Source organism: Schistocerca gregaria, chromosome 6, assembly GCF_023897955.1.
Source record: "Schistocerca gregaria isolate iqSchGreg1 chromosome 6, iqSchGreg1.2, whole genome shotgun sequence".
Classification (NCBI taxonomy): domain Eukaryota; kingdom Metazoa; phylum Arthropoda; class Insecta; order Orthoptera; family Acrididae; genus Schistocerca; species Schistocerca gregaria.
In genome coordinates, this window is record NC_064925.1 from 298,743,655 (window position 1) to 298,767,029 (window position 23,375).

Here is a 23,375-nt window from a genome sequence, read left to right on the forward strand (position 1 = left end):
CATTACAAGGTGCATTCAAGTTCTAAGGCCTCCGATTTTTTTTTCTCCGGAGTGGAAAGAGATAGAAACATGTGCATTGTTTTAAAATGAGGCCGCGTTCATTGTCAATACGTCCCAGAGATGGCTGAACCATATGGCAGATGGAATTTTACCGCCAGCGGCGAGAATGAGAACTGTTTTAAATACTTAAAATGGCGACGTTTTCCTTGAACAGCGTGCAATCATTCGTTTCCTGAATTTGTGTGGTGTGAAACCAATTTAAATTCATTGACAGTTGAAGGAGACATGGTGATGGAGTTATGGATGTGTTGAAAGTGCGTTCATGGGTGCGACAGAACATCGTGTGACAACAAACCGAAACAACCTCGGGCTCGCACAAGCCGGTCTGACGACATGATCGAGAAAGTGGAGAGAATTGTTTTTAGGGATCGCCAAATGATTGTTGAACAGATCGCCTCCAGAGTTGGCATTTCTGTGGGTTCTGTACACACAATCCTGCATGACGACCTGAAAATGCGAAAAGTGTCATTCAGGTGGGTGCCACGACCACATGGCTGCCCGTGTGGCATATTGCCAAGCAATGTTGACACGCAACGACAGCATGAATGGGACTTTCTTTTCGTCGGTTGTGACAATGGATGAGACGTGGATGCTATTTTTCAATCCAGAAACAAAGCGCCAGTCAGCTAAATGGAAGCACACAGATTCATCGCCACCAAAAAAATTTCGGGTAACTGCCAGTGCTGAAAAAATGATGGGGTCCATGTTCTGGGACAGCGAGGGCGTAATCCTTACTCATTGCGTTCCAAAGGGCACTATGGTAACAGGCGCATCCTACGAAAATGTTTTGAAAAGCGAATTCCTTCCTGCACTGCAACAAAAACGTCCGGGAAGGGCTGCACGTTGCTGTTTTGCCAAGACAATGCACCCGCACAACAGTTTCTTCCTGATAACTTTGAAGTGATTCTTTATGCTCCCTACTCACCTGACCTGGTTCCTAGTGACTTTTGGCTTTTTCCAACAATGAAAGACACTCTCCGTGGCTGCACATTCACCAGCCATGCTGCTATTGCCTCAGCGATTTTCCAATGGTCAAAACAGACTCCTAAAGGAGCCTTCGCCGCTGTCATGGAATCATGGCGTCAGTGTTGTGAAAAATGTGTATGGCTGCAGGGTGATTACGTCGAGAAGTAACGCCAGTTTCATCGATTTCGGGTGAGTAGTTAATTAGAAAAAAAAAATCGGAGGCCTTAGAACTTGAATGCACCTCGTATTAAGAAGTCAGCTTCTTTGACTGAAACATTTATGAACCATTAAGGAGCAGTGCTGCCTCTGTAGGATGAGATTTCCTCATGTCACTATTAAGGTATGCTGACATTCTTTTTTCGTTATCCATTCCTGCATCCATGTGACAGAAGCCAACAAATACAATGACAGAAAAAAATTCCAACACCAAAAATTAATTAATGCATAATAATGAAATTTTGGGAATAGATTTGCCTGAGTAACATATTTAAATGATCAACATTGCAAGATCATGAGTTACTGTAAGCTCGAGATAAGTCACTGCAAATGTGAAATGCTGGTACATTAGTAACCAGTTAACTACCAGAACGTTGAATGCAAGTATGCAAACATACTTGCACTGTGTCGTATAGGTGCCAGATGTCAGTTTGTGAGATGGAATCCTATGCCTTTTGGTCGTTCAGTATAGGGATGGTTAATGCTATTTGTGGATGATGCTAGAGTTATCATCCGATGATGTCTCATATGTGCTCATTTAGAGATAGATCTGGCATTTGAGCAGGCCAAGGCAACATGACAATACTCTGAAGGGCATGTTGGAGTACAACAGTGGTATGTGGGCAGGCATTATCCTGTTGGAAAATACTCCCTGGAATGCTGTTCACGAATGGCAGTACAACAGGTCGATCACCATATTGGACACAAATTTGCAGTCAGGGTGCGTGGGATAACCACGAGAGTGCTCCTGCTGTCATACGAACTCGCACCCCAGACCATAACTACAAGTCTGTAGGCCCTCAACTGACCTAACCAACATACAGCCATCACTGGCAGCCAGACAGACCAACTTTCATTGGAAAACACAACAAACCTCCACCGTGTCCTAAATAATTTGTAACAGTTTGCTGTGTCACTGTGGTGTCAATTACTGCTCAGACTGCTGCTGCAGATGCAGTATGATGCGCTAGTCATACACTGAGCACAATGGCCTTCCCTCTGTGCAAAGCCACGGCATTCTTACAACCATACATTCTTGTGACCACTGCTGTCAGCAGTAATGTACAGTGGCTACAATCCTGCAATATCACAGAAGGAACACTCAGTCTCTCGTAGCCCTATTACATAACCTCATTCAAACGTAAGGTGGTGTTGACAGTGCTGTCTTTGTCACCTTATAGGCATTCTTGATTAATATCAGATCACCAAATCCAGTCTCAAAGGTACCTAACACACACAGCCATACAGTGTGTAGTGCTACCAGTGGCGCTCTTATGCAACTGGCACGAAATTTGAATAGACATAATCTTTCAGATGTAGAAACTCGCCTAATGGCTTTCGTTTGTCGAACAGCTCCTTGGTTTTGTGATTTCTTTTTCTGTTAGTGTGTTTGTTTGGAGATAGTCACTTAAAGCCAATAAATGCCCTGAGCAAAGAGCTCACTTGTCTTTCTGTGAAATCCAAAGTCTGGCCCAGAGAAAGGGAGAGAATACTTGTTTCAAAATTGGCATGAATTACAGGAACTGCAATAAAAGGAAGAGTGTGTGTGTGTACACACCTGTCCTTTTTTTCCCCCTAAGGGAAGTCTTTACGCTCCCGGGATTGGAATGACTCCTTACCCTCTCCCTTAAAACCCACATCCTTTCGTCTTTCCCTCTTCTTCCTGAAGAAGCAACCATCGGTTGCGAAAGCTAGTAATTCTGTGTGTGTTTGTGTGTTTTGTTCATTGTGCCTGTCTGCCGGCGCTTTCCCGCTTGGTAAGTCTTGGAATCTTTGTTTTTAATATAATTTAGATTCCAGTACACTGGTAACATGTGTCTCAGATACTGTATTTCCTCAGTTACAGAATACTTTGTTACAGTTCGGTACTATTACATGAGCTTCTTGACGCCCAATTGGTGTAACTCCATCTTTCCTTATTCTTTCCAACAACATCGAGATCTTGTTTAGTAATTGGCATCCTGATACCAGAGCAAATGGTGTAATTCGTAACTCACGTACCAGCCACACAGGTAGCAGTAAAAGTTTCTGCTGTAAACAGACACATCCTTTTGTTGACAGCTAAAGTAGAGTAGTTGGGAGTCACACCACTGTGCCTGCTATTGTTTTGTTCAATATGTTGATGTTCAATCTTCTGATTATTGTAATAATATGATTTTAATCATCTGAATTGTGTTCACTGATTCATGATGACTCATAGTAGAAAAGACAGCATTGGGGAAGATATGGACCCAGCAGAGAATATCATTCATATAGTCATCTATTGTTGGTCAGTGATTTTTATTTTCTCATTATCTTACTTCTTTACATCAAAATTAGTAGTTTATGTTTGGACTTTTACTGCACTGAAGAGTCAAAGAAACTGGTGTAGGCATGCATATTCAAATACAAAGATATGTAAACAGGCAGAACACGGCACTGCGGTCGGAAACACCTATATAAGATGACAAGTGTTGTTAGATTGGTTACTGCTGCTACAATGGCAGGTTATCAAGATTTAAGTGAGTTTGAATGTGGTGTTATAGTCTGTGCATGAGCGATGGAACACAGCATCTCTGAGGTAGTGACGAAGTGGGGATTTTCCCATACAACCATTTCACGAGTGTATCAGAAATCCGGTAAAACATCAAATGTCTGACATCCCTGTGGCCAGAAAAAGATCCTGCAGGAATGGAACCAACAACAAGAGAAGAGAATGATTCAATGTGACAGAAGTACAATCCCTTCGCATATTGCAGCAGATTTCAGTGCTGAGATATCAAGTGTAAGCGTGCTAACCATTCTACAAAACATCATCAATATTGGTTTTCGGAGCCCAAGGCCCTTTTGTGCACTCTTGACTGCATGACACAAAGCTTTACACCTCACCTGGGCCCGTTAACACTGACGTAGGACTGTTGATAACTGGAAACATGTGGCCTGGTTGGATGAGTCTCATTTTGAATTGCGTCAAGCGGATGGACGAGTGTGGGTATAGAGACAACCTCGTGAATCCATGGACTCTGCATGTCAGCAGGGGACTGTTCAAGTTGGTGGAGGCTCTGTAATGGTGTCGGGCATGTGCAGTTGGAGTGGTATGGGACCCGTGATGCCTAGGTACAACCCTGACAGGCAAAAAGTACATAAGCATCCTGTCTGATTACCAGCATCCATTCATGTCTATTGTGCATTCGAATGGACTTGGGCAATTCCAGCACGACAATGTGACACCAAACATGTCCAGAATTGCTACAGAGTAGCTCCAGGAATGCTCTTCTAGGTTTAAACACTTCTGCTGGACACCAAACTCCCCAGACATGAACATTATTGAGTGTTTCTGGGATGCCTTGCAATGTGCTGTTCAGAAGAGATCTCCACCCCCTCGTAATCTTACAGATTTATGGACAGCTCTGCAGAATTCATGGTGTCAGTTCCCTCCAGCACTTCTTCAGACATAGGTAGAGTCCATGCCATGTTGTGTCGCAGGGCTTCTGTGTGCTTGAGGGTACCCTACACGATATCAGGCAGATGTACCAGTTTCTTTGGCTCTTCAGTGTAATATAAAGTATATCTGCTGAGACATAACAGCTTTAGCTAAAATTCTAGATTACAGCAAAATTGGTCAATCAAGTTTATTAGCAAAATTTTTAACATTCGACAGGTAAATACGAAAAGTCACAGCTTCAACATGATCACAAATTGCATCGATGTAAGGCTGAAAAAGCTCAGGAACCCATGAAAGTGGACAATGAAAAATCAGTTCCTCCTATGCCTTTTCTTTTCATTTAGGAAAACCTGTATACTTTCCTAGACTGACATGTCAAGTAGCTTATTAAAAACACAATTTACGTTCACAATTTGCGTGCTATGAAATGTCATCAAAATTACAATGTGTGCACTGCTGGGATGAAGTGACTGGACGTAGAGGTTCACAGGAAATTGACGCACGTTTTGTGAAACACATCGAAACACGAGAGCGATCTGCAGAATATGTTGTAATATGCAGTGATACTTGTATAGGACAGAACAAGAATTTGAATAATCATGACTTTAACAAAACTAGTTTTAAGTGAAAAGAATAATGCTGAAACTGTAGACCTAATTTCACGACATGGGGCCATTCCTATCGTGCCAATTATGGTAATTTTTCCTCAATAGAAAGCTGGTATTTTGTCCCAGTGATTGGTACAGTATAATTGCCAATTCAAGGAGAAAAGTCCCTTTCACGTCACTGTAATGAAAGTGACTTCTTGTCTGTGGAAAACTCGAAGCCAATCGCCAAAAGGAAGACCGACACTGAAAAACTTCCAATGTCATGGCTAAGGATCCAATGGTTTTGGTTCCAAATGTGTGATGTATTCACTGTTTTTCAAGGGCGCTCAACAGACATGGGATTTCAGAATTGGATTTCACGCCAGGATCTAAAACAAGTATGCACAGTTTCTCAAACATACCTCAAGGGTAGCTGTAAAAAAGGGCCAAAGGTTGTTACAAGAGAGGACATTATAAGAACTTTTGTTAGTCACCACTACTTTGAGACGTCTTTTTTCTGACAATGCTGAAGACACAGGACCATTATTGGAAATGATAATATTGACAATTAACAACAAAGATTATGTAAACACAATGTTCTTGCCTGCCATGTATATTCTTATAGTAATACAATCATTTATCTGTTTATATAAAATGTGGAACTTCGTTTATGCCCTTATAGCAGGTCTATAACTGGATAAAATTTATTGAAATTGTTAATCTGAGTTAGAAAAAACTATTCTGATAAGATATGTGACCAAAAAAATTAACAAACAAGTATTTCTTACGTTTGCACAACAATCCTAGTAAACCACAAAATATCTCAAAATGAGAGTGATGTGAGTTACACCACTCGTGCTCTAAGGGGCTGTTTTAATAAAGAAGGTACTTGGTCAGACTTTCTGTAATGTGCAAGCGGCTAAACTGAGAATTTTCTGGAAAATGTTAAAAGTCCCATGCTCTTGCTTAATACAGGCACATTTCCGATATTTAAAGAAAGTCTCCACTTGTACACACACACACACACACACACACACACACACACACACACACACACACACACTTACAGGACATGTACATTAGTATGTTCTGCAGAAACGATTGGCTTTCCAGTCATCTTGGTTCAGCAGGTGTCCTCTTGCCTAGTAGGCACAAGGTACACCGTCGGCTCTGATAACGTGCTCCATGCATGATGGCATTGACATGTATAAGGTGCAAATGGTGTCCTGTGGTATAGCCATCCATGCTGCACACACCTGGTTCCGAAGTTCATCTGTGGTGGTTAGCGTTCGGTCACAGCAATGCACCCATTGTTTCAGCATATTCCACACATTTTTGATTGGTGACAAGTTGGGTGATCCGGCAGGCAAAAGGCTGACATCCTGTGATCATGCATTGTCTTGTTCACATCACACCATAAGGCCTTGAGTTGGCACTGTATGACTTGTTCAAATGTGGCCATCACTTTCAATAAACAGAACCTGAATTCATCCAAAAACACTACCTGATGCCATTCCTGTCCCCAATGACATCGTTGCGCACATCATTGCTGCCTAGCATGTTTCTGCACATTAGTCAAAGGTAGGTGGAGAAGTGGATGATGCGTATGTAACCCATGCCATAATAAACGGCGACGGACTGTCACCTTTTTTTTTGTTTTGGGGGGGGGGGGGGGGGGGTCGTCTGGTTGGCGCGAACTGACTCACCCTTTCGTGTTCTACAACCTTCCATGAAGCATTCTTCACGCACCCGTTGTACTGTCGAAACACTTCGTCCCACACGAGCAGCATTCTCTCATGTCAATAATGTGCCCTCTTTCAAAGTCACTGATTTGGTGGAACAGGTCACGCGTATGTCTGTGAGGCATCCTGCATGTCTGCTGAGGTCACGGATCCATTACCTTTGCTTTGTAGCAACAATGAGAGCTGCAAGCACGTTTTACCAGGAGATGGTGTTGCACAGTGATATCAGTGTTGACCTTAAACCCGCATGCCGACATAGTTCAAATGCTATTCATTTCAGCAGAACATATTAATGTATATGTCCTGCGAATATGAACTTCCTATCTCTAGCCATTCAGGGTGTTCTGTTTTTTCTGAGCACGAGTATGTGGAAAGATTATTAAAAAGAGCTGCTGATCATTATAGCCTGTAAGATATGAGGTAACAGCAGGTGGCCTCGAAGTGTCTGCTCTGACTAATCACATGATTTTACTAACGTTTTTATGGTAATACCTCAGTGTTGGTAAGTTGCAGCTTCCAGTCAATTTTGTTGCTGTCATTGTCATTTCACAGCCGAAAGCTGGCCACACATCTGCTTACATCAGGGATGACTTCCTGCTGAATGTAATAGTATTTATATATTGTGATATGACCCATTGTAACCCAATTCACTAACAATGGCACTTCGAGGCACAGACAGGGATTCCACTGTTGCTGGTTTCAAGCAACAGGTGCAGTATGCATGAAACACACACTCTCTCTCTCTCTCTCTCTCTCTCTCTCTCTCTCTCTCTCTCTCTCTCTCTTTGCATTTGAAGAAAGTTTGTATCATACAAACTGTGTGTCTCATTTGCTTGTGCAGAATCTGTCATTTACCTCTGCCATCAGCAATGACAACTTGTGACAAATTGAATAAAAATTCACCAAATAACTTGCTACAATCACGTTTAACGTGCTCGCATTGGCTATGACATCACAGCAGAATGCTACTGAAAGTTCAACAGCTGTCAGAGAATGTGTGATATGTTCCTTCAGAACAAGCCCAACCTCACCAGCTATCATGCTCCTGGGGAAGTCTACCTTACTGTGCACATGTGTGACCTGATCTTGAGGATCATTTGTCTACCATCCAATTACAGCGAGTGGAAGGGCCACCAACTGTGTGGTTGCCTTCCTTCCTTTATATAAGCAATACACTGCCTTGCCTCAATTGTGATTCCATCCTGAAATTTCCATTGCTTGGAATGAGTTGCACCACTCCTTTTCTTGCAAAACTTGTGGAGCAAAGAGGCTGTGTATCCAAAAAGTTTTGCAATTTGAACACAAAGGAAAAGGAAAATAATCTATTCACACCGAGTCTCACTGCTATGCAATGAAATATTTTCAATAATTCTGAACTTATATCCATATTATGTACTACGTGTCTTATGAGGGGCAGTCAAATGAAAACCTAATATCTGATGAAACAGCATTTGTCATACTGAGAAGATGGATTCCTGTTTTGTGTAACACTTCTGCCTCTGCCGGATCCACAACTGCACCCACTTCTGCACTTCCTTGTCCGACTGAAACCAACGTCCACACCTGTCTTTCTTCAGACCACCAAAGATGTCAAAATCACATGGATCCAGGCTGTACAGAGGATGCTGCAGTCTTTCCCAGCCAACCTGCTGAAGTGCAGTCTTTGATTGGCAGTGTGACATGTGTTACTGTGCTACAGGATGATTCTGTCCAACAGCATTCCTGAGCATTTTGACTTCATGGTACACCACACTTTCTACAAAGTGTCTTCATAGCACTGCACATTAACCGTGGTTCCACGTTCAAGGAACTTGATGAGCAGAGGGGCCTTGCAGTTGAACAAAGTCATAATGACCTTACTGGAACTTGCATAAACAGCTTTGGATTTCTGATGGGGGAGTTGTGAGACGTTTCCACTGTTGGCCATTTGCTCCCGGGCTTGAAATAGTGGCACTGTGACAATACGGGACAGAAACACATACTGTTCCTCATGGTATTGCAGCAGATGACTCAGACCTGGCACTATTCTGTCCATCTTTTGTCCTCTATTACTTAATGAAACACCCACTGCACGCACATTTTGCAGTAATGGATGTGACCGATAATGGTAGTTACGGAACCATGGTTAATGTCGACCTGAACACTAATTTTTTCCTTTGCAATTCATTGGTCTCTCCAGATAAGGCCATCAGTCCTCCCCATCACATAAGGGGTAATGAGTTGATGGGCCTGTCCTGAGTGTGGATTTCCTTGCAATGACATGTTCACCATACACAGCGGACATGGAATTTCACATACTGCAGCACTATCAGCCGCCAGGAAACAAATCACTTCCTCTCTGCTTTCCTTTGCGTGCCTCCATGTCAACAGCTGGGCAAACCACCAACAAATATGTGGATCTGTGATGTGGCACTATGCTGTTCACCTACAACAGTGATGACACGTGTTGTGCAGACTGTGTGTTATGCTGGTTCACTTGACTGCCCATTAGAAACAAATACTAGTCGCTGTGGAATGCCAACAAGCACACTCTTGCATCCTACACACAAGAAATGAATATATGTACAGTTCAGCACAAGTATTGTTTCTTATTTGTGTTACAGAAAGAGGATGCGTGTATAATTAATTGCAAGACAGCACATTGTCCTAAATAATTCTAGGAATATCTGTATTTAACAGTTAAATATATTTTAATACACTTTAAGATAGTGACTAGCAACAGCATGGAAATACATTGAACTAAATGCAAAAATAAATATTATTCCATTTTCATCGCTGTGCTGGTTCTTGCTTCTCATCGTCACTTGAACTCGAACTGGAACTACTTGATTTTGATCTCTGAAAATGTGAAGATTTTAAAGTTATTTATCTGTACTGTCAATGTCGCATACAATTGTTCATTTCTTTGTTTTTATCTTTCTAAATTTGGTTACATGTGATTACGCAATAGTACTGTTTTATTTGTGGCAGTAGAAGTAAAAAATATTTTCATTAAAGTCGTTCTGGAAACTTGTGCGTACTCACCTTTTCTGGTATTTTGTGTGGGAAAACTTTGCCCTGACTTTCCACCTGATCTTTGAGCCTCAAAAGTGATGTCCGGTTGAAGTTCTCTAGGCAGATGTCTTTCACTGCAGTATTCAGGACATTCAATGCTTCCTCAATTTCACCATGTTTCGCTGCAAGAATCAGAAATCCAATTACGTCACAAAACTTGATATATGAAAAGATGACATATTAAAACTTGTTATAATTGTTAGCCTAGTTATGGAGATTTTCATTACAATTTCACACCATATTAGTGTGTATTTTCCCACAAAATAGTTCATCAGTGTGTTTTATTTTCCTTCTCTGAGACTATGACACTGAAGCTTTTTGTACGGCTCTTTTGCAGTTCTGTCTACTAGTGTGACTGTTGAAAACTGTAAGAACATACAATTTCTTTGTTATAAATGGAGTTTTATAAGTAAACTGATTTTGACCAACATTTGACTGACTACATCTGTAGAATCGTCAATCCTTGATTATGATTTCAGCTGTGCCATCAAAGACTGGAAACACAGTTAAGCTTGCAGATTACTTGTAATGTCCGTTGACATATATGTTTGATGACAGTTGTATTGGTACGTAAGAAAAGCACTGACAAAAAACATAAGCACGATTGCTGCAAGCATCAGCAAAAGATGTATTTTGCTATGACGGAAGGCGGTAACAAATGAGGGAAACCTCATTCAATTTTTTTTTCAATTAATAGAGAGACTCTGTCTTTAGTTCTCGAGTGGAGAAGATGTATTTTTGTATGATGTGTGTGATAGCCATTTGTGTTGCTTGAATAATAATTATTATTGCAACAAAACCAAGACTATTCAGTTATCCTCCACACAATATGTAAATGTCATGTCATGAGTGCTGCCTGTATCTGAGGAAGAAGTCCGATAAATGACAAATACGTTATATTCTCGGTCAAGAATAAGAAGTTTTGTGCCAGAAGAAGAAGAAGTATTTACACCAAAGTGTGTTAATCCCAACAACATGGAAGTAAGTTCACATTAAAACAGACTCAAAGGAGAGAAACTATAAAAATCCAAAATTTGGGAAGTAATTGAAAATACTTGTTTTTGGTAAAAAAAATTAGATTAAACTGACTTTGCAAGATTTTTACCAGTGGAAGAATGTGAATATGCACCTGACTAAAAGGCTAAAAAGTGGAGCACCAGCTGCCTCATTCTACCTTCCTCAGAACCTTTAAAAATTTTCCTAAAAGTTTTGGCGTGCAAACATATTCATGCTCTTTTTAACATGCAAGTCGCCTCTCACTCCCACAAACTCCCCTAACTGTAACTCACTCACACCTGCTAGTCCATTCTCACTTCCTCATTCAGCCCAACTCATCGTCATTAACTCTCTCTCTCTCTCTCTCTCTCTCTGTGTGTGCCCATCTCTCAGCCACAATCTCCTGTGCCCATCTCTGAGCCACAATCTCATGTTCTGTCCTACTAATACTGTCTCCTCTCACTGTCATTGTCTTCCTCTTGCTCTCTAATACTTTTTCTTTCTCATTCATTCCCTTCCCACTGCCACTACCTCTCTCTTCCTCATTGCCATTGTCACAGACTTTGGCTCTAACCCACCTTCATTTTTCTTTCTCTTTATTCCTCTCCCACTGGTGCTGTCTCTTTCACTCTTTTCCTAGCACTGTTCTGCCACTATGAACTACAGTATGACACACACACACACACACACACACACACACACACACACCTCTCCTTCGCTCCTTCTATCTTTCTATACCACAACCACTATCTACTATCTTCCAGTATTTATTACTTTTCCGTCTCTATCTCACTGTCACTGTCTCCTTTTCTCTCAAGATAAAAAAGTGCAGATATGTTCACATGTCAAAATTTCTAGAGATACTAAGGAAATCAGAACGAGGCAGTTGGTACCGAACTTTTCAATCAGAATCTTTTAAACAGGAGCATATATGCCTTTTTTGTACTCCAATCGGAGCATCTTTATGCTAGTTTCTTCTTTTCCCTGCCATAACAAGCATTTCCCTAATACGAAAAGAACTTTATGAGTCAGTAAAATTTTTATAGTTTACTTATGTGAAATCGAAGTAACGCAAAACTAATTTTGCTTGAGCTTCAGTACTGCAACAAGGGGATCCCAGAACCCTTCAGATGATAAATGAAACACTTTATAGCACATTTCTCTGTGCTATGTCACTTCATAACTACATTTTCACCTCACAGCTTATTCTTTGTATACAAGTAGAGTTACACTGAATCTCAACATCTCGTAAAAAGATGACGCTTTTCTTGGTATTTTTAATGTTGTTCAAAATCGAGATCTTAGGAATATATAGTAAAAATTTCAGCTATTTGCTGTGCATAGCCATCTTGCAATTCACAGCTTGGTTTTGGTTCAAAAAATCCTTTGTAAGGAACTGCCCATGCACTAGTGGTGCCCTTATACCCCTTAAGGCCCATTGTAGACTGCACTAAATGCAAAAAGAATCAACTGATTTGTTCAATTTGCCTAAGCTGAAGTAGTGTATATTATTCATACTTCGGCCCTGTATAGCAAACTAGTGACACTGAGATGTTCCTTCATTTGGGTATACAAATGGTCCCTGGCCCAAGGACTATCCAACGAAACCCCAGGTATGAATTCCAAAGGAATCCCCTTTTGATCGATGTCATTTAGGAACATATTAGGCAGCGCATGCTGTCACATGTGTACCAATTCATACAATATTTGCTATTTCTACACATAGTTCATCTGTAAAACTCGTAAACATTACACTGACATTTTAAAAATATTTTCAGAATTCTATTTGGGAAATAGGGCTTTACTAACAACAATAGGAAGTGATACTGAGTACACATGGACTCCGCCAGTGAATGAGTTGGCTGGTATTGCTCCCCAGGTGGATTTGTTATCTATTTTGTTCTGTTGCTGACTGGTTGTGGTTGTGCCATTTTGCCTGTTCTTAGCAGTTGCATGGATCTAATGTAGTCTCAGTCCCAAGTTATAATTTTGAAAAAGTATGAAGACTGAACTTGCTCATCAACTGAAAGGATAAATGAAAGATCACAGAATCCAAAAGTGGTTAAATGTCACATGAGCATGCTAATAAAATGAGTCATGACTGAACTCTATGAGCACAACTGTGAAGATGCAGACAAAGAAAGAATGAAGATATCCACTATATTTTGAGGTTAAATGAAGAGGGGGGGGGGGGGGGGGATAAAACTGTTGTGGTTTCAGATATACAATGGGTAATAAAAGCAACAAATACTAATGACCACATGGACTAAAAAATAATTAATGTTACATGCATACAATTGAACTTCATTCATGGACTAAATACCACTCATTGCTAGAAATGAAGATAATTTGTATGTCAGATTGGAAATGTTTATCAAAAGTAAGTACAACAATGATTTTCTTCAGTACATCAGTGCTGGTCAAGGTTCCTTAGAACGTGTTTTTAAATATCAGGTAAACCCCAAGTGAAGATGCACATCCACACTGACCAGAAGTAGCATAAAAAGAATTAATATCAAATGGGACTAATAAACTACTAGACAGAACTGCTGGACAAATTTTACCTTCAGGAGGTAAACTGTTAGTATTGCCTAGAGATACACACAAAAGTACTGTACATACACTATCCTGACATTGGGGCTAATAGTTCCTTCCTTGGAGAAGATATACGGATATACTGGGGAAGGGTGAAAAGAAGAGCAGGTCACTCAGAACCCACGATGGGAAGGACCAAAGGCTCACTACATATGTGGCCTCCTCTCTGAAATCTAGCATAGTGTGTCACATTTATATTTGTATGCTTATAACTGCAGCACTAGACAGTTCGCCTCCTAAAGTACTGGCCAGCAGATTGTCTCATAATTTATTTTAAAAATAATTCTTTGATATGTTAGAGAGAGAAAGGAATACACGTGCACACTGTTAATCAGTTTCTTGGAGCTGAGAACTACACATCAGCCAACATTCATCCACATTTGATGGAAGTTGAGTAGTGACAAAAGTACAAGAATGGTGCACAAATTTTGAAGCAGACTTGTAACATTCATGACCTGTTGCTAACATTTGTTTTATGGGCATTTGGCCATTGTCCAAGGCTTACTTTTCTGCCTAATATTTCATTTTCCTATGCTGGAGACATCATAAAAGGCTTTAACAACTCTGTAGCTGCTGTCACTCATGAGCTCAATAAGCTATACTGTTTATATGTTGCATGGATACATATAAATAGTTAAAATTGCAGTTGTTTGAGGCTCTTTCTCAGTCATTGAAGCCTTTGATAATGTCTCCAGCTTTGGAAGAAGGCCCAATGTCCATAAAACAAGTGCCAGTAATAAAACAAATACCTGCCATAAAAGTCTGCATTCTATGATTCATGACTTAGGTAGTCTAGTCAAAGACGGAAGTTTTTAGAATCAACTGATTTTGTGAACTGAACTATTCATAATTTTTAGCCTGTTTGGTGACTTTCTTGAAATTTTAAATGAATAACTTTGAGAAAGTATAGATTATAGAGCCAAAGTTAGTATTTTCCCTTCTTTTTGGCTGAAATATACTAGCAACTAATGTCTATAATTCAATTATTTATACTTAACAGATAATGTAGCAATAATTATTCTCATATTGTTTAAAGTAAAATCATTATGTAATAATTAAAACATTCCCCTCGTTTCCATTATACTCTTATTATCATATAATATTCTGACTCATTCTTCTTTTCCTGTTTTAATTCACCAAGAGAGGGGGCACAGTCAACTCGTGTTCAGGGCGATGACAATTCAAATCCCTATCCGACTATCCTTCATTTAGATTTTCCATGATTTCCCTAAATCACCTAAGGCGAATGCTCGGATAATTGCTTTGAAAGGGCACGACTGATTTCCTTCCTGGTCCTTCCCTAATCTGGGGTTGTGTTCCCTTTCTGCTAACCTTGTTGTCAACAGGACGTTAAACAATAGTCTTTCTTCCACCATAATTCTTAATTGCACTATTCACTGCTCTTCCCTTTAATCTATCTTTAGTTCTTTATCACAGTCTCATCTCTGACAGCATGCCTCCCACTGTTCACTGACCCACCCACTCGCTCTCCCATCGATCCATCCATCATCCACCCACACCGGCTTGGTCCCTCTCAAACTGTGATCTTAAGAGACCTGCAATTCCTTTTTACCCTAATGTATAAAATTAAACTGCACATTAAAACAAATTAGTCAGTTACTAGTTATGATGTAAATAAAATAGAAAGAAACTTCCACATGGGAAAAATATATTAAAAACAAAGATTCCAAGACTTACCAAGCGGGAAAGTGCCGGTAGATAGGCACAATGAATAAAACACACAAACACACACACAGACTTTCGAGCTTTCGCAACCGGCGGCTGCTTCGTCAGGAAAGAGGGAAGGAAAAGGAAAGATGAAAGGATGTGGGTTTTAAGGGAGAGGGTAAGGAGTCATTCCAATCCCGGGAGCGGAAAGACTTACCTTGGGGAAAAAAGGATAGGTATATACTCGCGCGCGCGCCCACACACACACACACACACACACACACACACACACACAAGCAGACATATTTAAAGGCAAAGAGTAAGGGCAGAGATGTAAGTCAAGGCGGAAGTGTGGAGGCAAAGATGTTGTTGAAAGACAGGTGAGGTATGAGTGGCGGCAACTTGAAATTAACGGAGATTGAGGCCTGATGGATAACGAGAAGAGAGGATATATTGAAGGGCAAGTTCCCATCTGCGGAGTTCGGATAGGTTGGTGTTGGTGGGAAGTATCCAGATAACTCGGATGGGGTAACACTGTGCCAAGATGTGCTGGCCGTGCACCAAGGCATGTTTAGCCACAGGGTGATCCTCATTACCAACAAACACTGTCTGCCTGTGTCAATTCATGCGAACGGGCAGTTTGTTGCTGGTCATTCCCACATAGAAAGCGTCACAGTGTAGGCAGGTCAGTTGGTAAATCACGTGGGTGCTTTCACACGTGGCTCTGCCTTTGATCGTGTACACCTTCCGGGTTACAGGACTGGAGTAGGTGGTGGTGGGAGGGTGCATAGGACAGGTTTTACACCGGGGGCAGTTGCAAGGATAGGAGCCAGAGGGTAGGGAAGGTGGTTTGGGTATTCATAGGGATGAACCAAGAGGTTACGAAGGTTATGTGGATGGTGGAAAGACACTCTTGGTGGAGTGGGAAGGATTTAATGAAGGATGGATCTCATTTCGGGGCAGGATTTTAGGAAGTCGTATCGCTGCTGGAGAGCCACATTCAGACCCTCTGGCTCCTACCCTTGCAACTGCCCCCGGTGTAAAACCTGTCCTATGCACCCTCCCACCACCACCTACTCCAGTCCTGTAACCCGAAGGTGTACACGATCAAAGGCAGAGCCACGTGTGAAAGCACCCACGTGATTTACCAACTGACCTGCCTACACTGTGACACTTTCTATGTGGGAATGACCAGCAACAAACTGTCCATTCGCATGAATGGACACAGGCAGACAGTGTTTGTTGGTAATGAGGATCACCCTGTGGCTAAACATGCCTTGGTGCACGGCCAGCACATCTTGGCACAGTGTTACACCGTCCGAGTTATCTGGATACTTCCCACCAACACCAACCTATCCGAACTCCGCAGATGGGAACTTGCCCTTCAATATATCCTCTCTTCTCGTTATCCACCAGGCCTCAATCTCCGTTAATTTCAAGTTGCCGCCACTCATACCTCACCTGTCTTTCAACAACATCTTTGCCTCCACACTTCCGCCTCGACTTACAGCTCTGCCCTTACTCTTTGCCTTTAAATATGTCTGCTTGTGTGTGTGTGTGTGTGTGTGTGTGTGTGTGTGTGTGTGTGTGTGTGTGTGTGTGTGCGCGCGCTTGTATATACCTATCCTTTTTTCCCCAAGGTAAGTCTTTCCACTCCCGGGATTGGAATGACTCCTTACCCTCTCCCTTAAAACACACATCCTTTCATCTTTCCTTTTCCTTCCCTCTTTCCTGACGAAGCAGCCGCCGGTTGTGAAAGCTCGAAATTCTGTGTGTGTGTTTGTGTGTTTTATTCATTGTGCCTATCTACCGGCGCTTTCCCACTTGGTAAGTCTTGGAATCTTTGTTTTTAATATAGTCAGTTACTAGTCTTGATTAAAAGTTCATGACTCCACTTGCAAATTACACATACCATGGATATCTAAAATACAGCTGTACACAACTCCCAAACTTTGCTCTGTTACTGGTGCGGTTTTCATATAATCCAGCAACTTCTGCACAATGCTGAGGTTATCTTCTTTCCTTGCCACCTCTATTACTTTCTGATACATTATTTGGGGATGTTTACTGAGAAAATCATCCCATAATTTTCTTGCTGCTTCATCTTCATTCTTAAGCAACAGGTGTACCCATAATACATTTACAGGAGAGAGAATTCCATGATTTGCATACTTTTGGGCAACTCTCTCATCTGCAACACGTAAAAGGTGAATTAATATTGACAAATTCAAATTCCTGACACAAACATAAACTTCAATACTCACATAGTGGTAAAATTTCTGGCTCCTTTTCCAAAATAGCAAAGGCTCCACCCCTTGGAAATGACACGGACAGCTTTGATAGATCATCATCCTTCGCACTATTTATTTCTTTCTCCAGGTTTTCAAGATATTCTTTTGCTTTTCCAGCAGTAGAATATGCTGTACACAGCTTATTATCAAATGACACTGTTCTTTTCAGTTCCTATAACAGAACAAGAAATAATCATAGTAGCAACTTGCTAATGGCCTCTTATTTGAAACAAAAGTTTCACAAACATTTTTTTATAAAGTCAAGCTTCTGATCTTTAAGATTTGTTCAGCAGGATCACTTAGAAGATGGAAGGGTAATGACAGCAAGGCTACAGAGACTGAATCTGAAGCTCTGCTAAAATTTAGAAACTGAGACGTGTCAGATGAGAAAAACCAGATAGTTAGTCAATTTTAACTTAATTTAAATATATTACCTGAATTTATAGAGCACAACTGAAAAGTTACACATGTGAAAATAAATGTGATTAAATAGAAATTGCACTGCATTCATTTGATCACAAAAAATGAAATTGCCAAGGTCAAACGACTGCTGTAGTATTACTGAATTTTTCCAAGAGAAATGAGTTTTCATTGTTGAGCAGAATTTGCCTGTTGTTCATATACATGTGTTGTAGATGCACTTCATGGAAAATATCCAGATGCCAACTATGAGCTCAGCCATTCCAAAACAGGTTGTGGTGAGGAGTGTGACTCTGTGGTCACTTCCAAAAGTTTGAAGAGATTATCTGTCCAATCTGTCTTCATATAGTAGAGCACACAAAGCAATGCAAAAGATAAAATTTCATTAACATCATGTTTGCAGTGTTCAAAAATTAAAGATGCCAGATAAACAAAAACATCTGGTGTACTATACATGGTTTCAGTCATTTGTTAACATCCCTGGAAACTCAGAGTGGGGAAATGTTTTCTTCACTGATGAAGCACAGTTTCGCCTGCATGGATACATGAATGGTCAAATCACAAGAATCTGGTCAATCCAAATTCCATGTCTTTCACAAAAACACCTTCCATTGCAGAAATTTGGAGTGTGATGTGCCATCATCTAGTTTAACAGTGGGCCCTATTTTGTTTGTAACTACAGTTTCTTGAGGAAGATGAACATTATTCTTGATGATAGCAGGATGGCACCACTTGTCACATATCTAACAAAACAACTCATTTCTCGAGTGAATTTTTTGGTCATTGAATCATCTCTAAAGGATTATGGTTATGGCCCCACATTCTGCCTGTTTAACACCTCCAGTCTTCTTCATGTGTGCCTACCTTAAACGAAGGGTTTATAAAAACAGGCTGTACACATTGGAAGAACTATGTAATAACATAACATCAAAGATTAACAATATCACTGCCAATGTGCCCAGCAAAGTGACATTGAACACAATAAAATGAGTTCATGCATCCATTACTGGCAAAGGCAACCACATTGAAGCAACTGTTCCAACTTTAAGTACTCTAGTAAACCATGGAAACCTTTTTCTGGGTGACAGACGATGTATTCTTTATTTCAATCTGCTGCCATTGTGAGATGTTCCAATTGTTCAGAAACCTGTCACTTTGCTTGGTCACTCTTACCTTAAACACCTGCCATACAAAGATGCCTTAATGGGCATAGTCTCCTTCTCCCTGCCCAAAGACTGTGCTGAATGCACTGATACGTAAAACTAAAAGTTTATTGGGATAAGACCGTTCCAGTGCTAAAATAATATAATACCTATACTCAGACAAAAAGCTATTTGGTACAAGATGACATGTCAGTGCTTTCTGGAAAATGGGAAAATGCAGGTACAGAGTGTTCCAGGAGGAATGGTCAGTATTCGGGAATATGACAGGAACGATTATTTGAAGCAAAAAAGGCTAGTAAACATCAACTCCAAAATATACATCTTAAAGAGCTACAAGCACTTGTTCATCATCGCTAATGTGAAACGTATATTTTCTACTGAACAAGTGCTCAGAGCACTTAAAATATGTGTTTTAGACCCCATGTTCACTAGACAATGTTCTCCTGTTTTGGTCTGTACTACCTCCTTCCATATTATGGAAAGCGAAGAACTTACAAAGATTTGTTTCACAGTATTGAAGATGAAAAAGTGCTCATAACTCTTAAGGTATGCAGTTACAAGCCCATGTTTACTAGCCTTTTTTGCTTCAAATAATTGTTCCTGTCACAGCCCTGAATATTTATTATTTCTCCTAAGACACACTGTACACACACACACTATTCAACACAAAATGCACACTCCATAGCATTCTTCTCATTTTGTGCAGCAACCTCCAGCAAAAGTAGACAAATATTAGAGAGGGGTTAAAACCATTTTCCAACTGTCTAAAATATCAACAACATTTTGTATTCTGCAAATGATGGCTTACATCATGTGAACGTGTGAGAAAGTCTATTAAAACCAGTTCTTAGCAACATACAGAATACTACATGCATATTAACTACAAGAATTTAGAAAAATCTCCAGTGGCTGAACACATTCTCATAATAAAAAGAGCACAAGATCTTTAGTGTGAAAAGCTTAGGTTAACTGTTACAATGGGCTTATAATATACATTGAAAGTAAAAGTGACCGTAACCAGCTACTAGATGCAATTTCAACTGAAGCACAAGATCATATTTAATCAGACATATTTTGGCCCAAGTTTCAAATTACTTGGACTTTACTTGGAGACCAGGGAAATCAGAACTAGAATTACCAGTTTTGAGAGAGACAAGGGTTACATGTCTGGGTGTGCATTAACACACTGTCACTTGACAGCACAGCCTACAGATAATGTGTACTTAATTTCGATTGTTATCAGAAGAATAACTTATAGGTAACACTATTACAGTTTTTATATCTGAGGATTCATATAATCTGTGTGCTAGATAGTTGCTTCACTGATGGAGAGTGTTGTGGTTGGCAGGAGAGTCAACCGTGTTAGTAAAGGAGGCCGAAATGCACACGTTTCAGCTCACGCAGGCTGGTGTGAGGTCTGGAACATGACAAGGGAATTAGAATTGAGAAAAATGGACGTAGCTGGTGGAATACTTAACTTTAATCCATTCATGGAGAACGTCGCTCTTTATGGTACATGATTCACAATATCAATAGTATGGATACTGGCGCCTTGCTAGGTCGTAGCAAATAACGTAGCTGAAGGCTAGGCTAACTATCGTCTCGGCAAATGAGAGCGTAGAAGTCAGTGACCCATCGCTAGCAAAGTCGGATGTCCAACTGGGGCGAGTGCTAAGAAGTCTCTCTAGACCTGTCGTGTGGCGGCGCTCGATCTGCAGTCACCGATAGTGGCGACACGCGGGTCCGACGTATACTACCGGACCGCAGCCGATTTAAAGGCTACCACCTAGCAAGTGTGGTGTCTGGCGGTGACACCACAGAGAGTATGTCTAATACTAAAAATCAAAATTTAAGCTACAAGTTGACAAAAAGAAAATTTTACCCAGTAAATCCATCTTTTAAGTCTATGAAGTCATACCCAGCAATGCTACTAATTGTGACTTTGCTCACACAGTGCAGTAAAAAGCTGTGGTACAAAATAAAATGTATCAATGTTCTTTTATCAATTGAGTGGGACTACTGTGAAATTCTGCAAAAGTGCAGCATAAAGCACCCAAGGAGATTTTTAATTTATTTTGGAAGCACACAGGTCTCAAAGGCTTCACATTTTACACTGTCCAGAATGTCACGGAATAGAACTGTGGATGACAGCTCTCAGTATGGAAGGCAATACATAATAATGACTCTTAAATTTGCTAAAATGGTGATGTCTCTTGCGTAGAGTTTGGTTCTGATACAGAATTAAAAAATTTTCAACCCCCGTGTCATATACAGTGCCCAAGATGTCAATCCTCTTCATCTACTCTACCGTGTTTCTGTTGTTCTCGTTTTGCTGGGCAGGCAGCCCACAACGGATTGAAATAGCACGCAATATTATTAATATTACTTGTGGCTTTCACAGTGCTTTCTTTAGCAGTCACAAGTCATAGGGAAACCAATACCAATATTACCTATACCATCACTGCTTATGTTCATACTGTATGTCCTGAACTGTCTGTTCCTCACATGTTCTGAAAGACAGCATATAAGGCAACGTCCAACTCAACACGATGGAGCAAGTTGTGTGAATAATCTAGCTAAACAACTCATTTCCGTTATCCAATCACAATGTCTGATGCCTACTGTTCTCCTAATACACAACAGTGTTGGCTCAATGATGGGGTGCTAGCCATATGACACAGAACTCTATTTGTGTTATGAGATCAGCTGGGTATTCTAAACTAGTTGTATCTTCTCTAGGATTGTATTACTCCTCCAGTTGCATCACAGATTAAACTGTTCTGTTTTGTAGAGTACACAAGACTCTAATGTTCACATTCTGTGATAAGTACAGTGTCCCAATGTCGTGCTGACTACTATCCATTTGCTGTCTTTCCATACACGCTAATCTTGGAACCACTTAAATATCCAAGGAGATTTATCTACTGCTAAATGTATTTTATTGGTGCCCTTATATCTCTGGAAATCACACAAATGTACTTCTGTCCCCCACAGATCCATAAAACTACACTCCAACTTTTTGAGTTGAGCAAAAATGGAAACCAAAAAGTACTTCTCACTGGTGCACAATATTCCAGTGTTAATGAAGCTTTTAATGCTCAAAACTACACTGGACAAATCAAAGGTCAAGAGTGGTGGCATAACAGTCATGGTGTGGATGTGTAAAAGGTACAATGGCTCTAGTGTAAAACATACAACGCTTCTAATTAAAATGGCCGAGTGTAAAGAACTGCTAAGAGCTACAAGAAACAATTTTCCATAAAAACAGTAGCTACCATTACAATTCCACAACACCACATATGCCATGTTAGACCAGAGGTAAATTCACTTTACTCCTAATTATGAACTGTTGTTCAGGCCAAGGTTTGCAGTATCTACTGTAACTATATAACTGAGCAGCGGCAGTGGCGTGCGCGCGCGCGCGCACCCGCGCGCGCGCGTGTGTGTGTGTGTGTGTGTGTGTGTGTGTGTGTGTGTGTGTGTGTGTAGTTGGCTCTGAAAAAGGGAATCATCTGAAACATTAGCAACATTTTACATTTTCAGTGTATTCTCACTGTAATGACTCTGTAGTTGCATGTAGTTTGAATCCATGGCACTACATCTGACTTACACTGATGAGCCACAACATTATGACCACCTATGTAATAGCCAGTATGTTCACCTTTGGCACAGATAACAGTGGCAATGCATCGTAGCATGGAAGCAATAAGGCCTTGGTTGGTTGCTGGAGGGAGGTGGCACTACATCTGCACACACAAGTCACCTAATTCCTGTAAATTGCAGGGAGATGGCAATGAGCTCTGAAATTATGTTCAATTACATTTCAGATGTGTTCAATTGGGTTCAGATCTGACGAGTTGGGGACCAGCACATAAATTGAAAGTCACCACTGTGTTCCTTCAACCACTCCATCACCCTCTTGACCTTGTGACATGGCACATTATTTTCTTCCCGCTGCTGTTGGGAAACATGGTCTGCAACCAGTGTGCTATACTCCTTGGCCACCATGGTGCCTTGCACAAGCTTCACCGTGCCCATGGATGCCAATGTGAATGTACGCCAGAGCATAATGGAGCCACTGCCAGCTTGTCTCCATCCCGCAGTACAGGTGTCAAGGAGCTTTCTCCTCGAAGATGAAAGATTTACGCCCTCCCATCAGCATGATGAAGAAGGTAATGCTCTGCCACTGCACC

General features: G+C 40.8%; 1 protein-coding gene across 1 annotated transcript in view; it reads right to left on the bottom strand.

Annotated features, from left to right (window-relative positions):
* Positions 1 to 9,646: 9,646 nt before the first annotated feature.
* The window catches only part of LOC126277946 (leucine-rich PPR motif-containing protein, mitochondrial), a 185,637-nt gene continuing 171,908 nt past the window's right edge, over positions 9,647 to 23,375 (bottom strand). Inside the window, exons 18-21 of the mRNA XM_049977541.1 lie at positions 17,573 to 17,771; positions 17,221 to 17,499; positions 10,020 to 10,171; positions 9,647 to 9,833 (exon numbers count right to left, since the gene is read on the bottom strand). Of these exons, the coding sequence (XP_049833498.1) occupies positions 9,765 to 9,833; positions 10,020 to 10,171; positions 17,221 to 17,499; positions 17,573 to 17,771 (699 nt within the window). The 3' untranslated portion in view covers positions 9,647 to 9,764. The remainder of the gene's footprint in view (positions 9,834 to 10,019; positions 10,172 to 17,220; positions 17,500 to 17,572; positions 17,772 to 23,375) is intronic.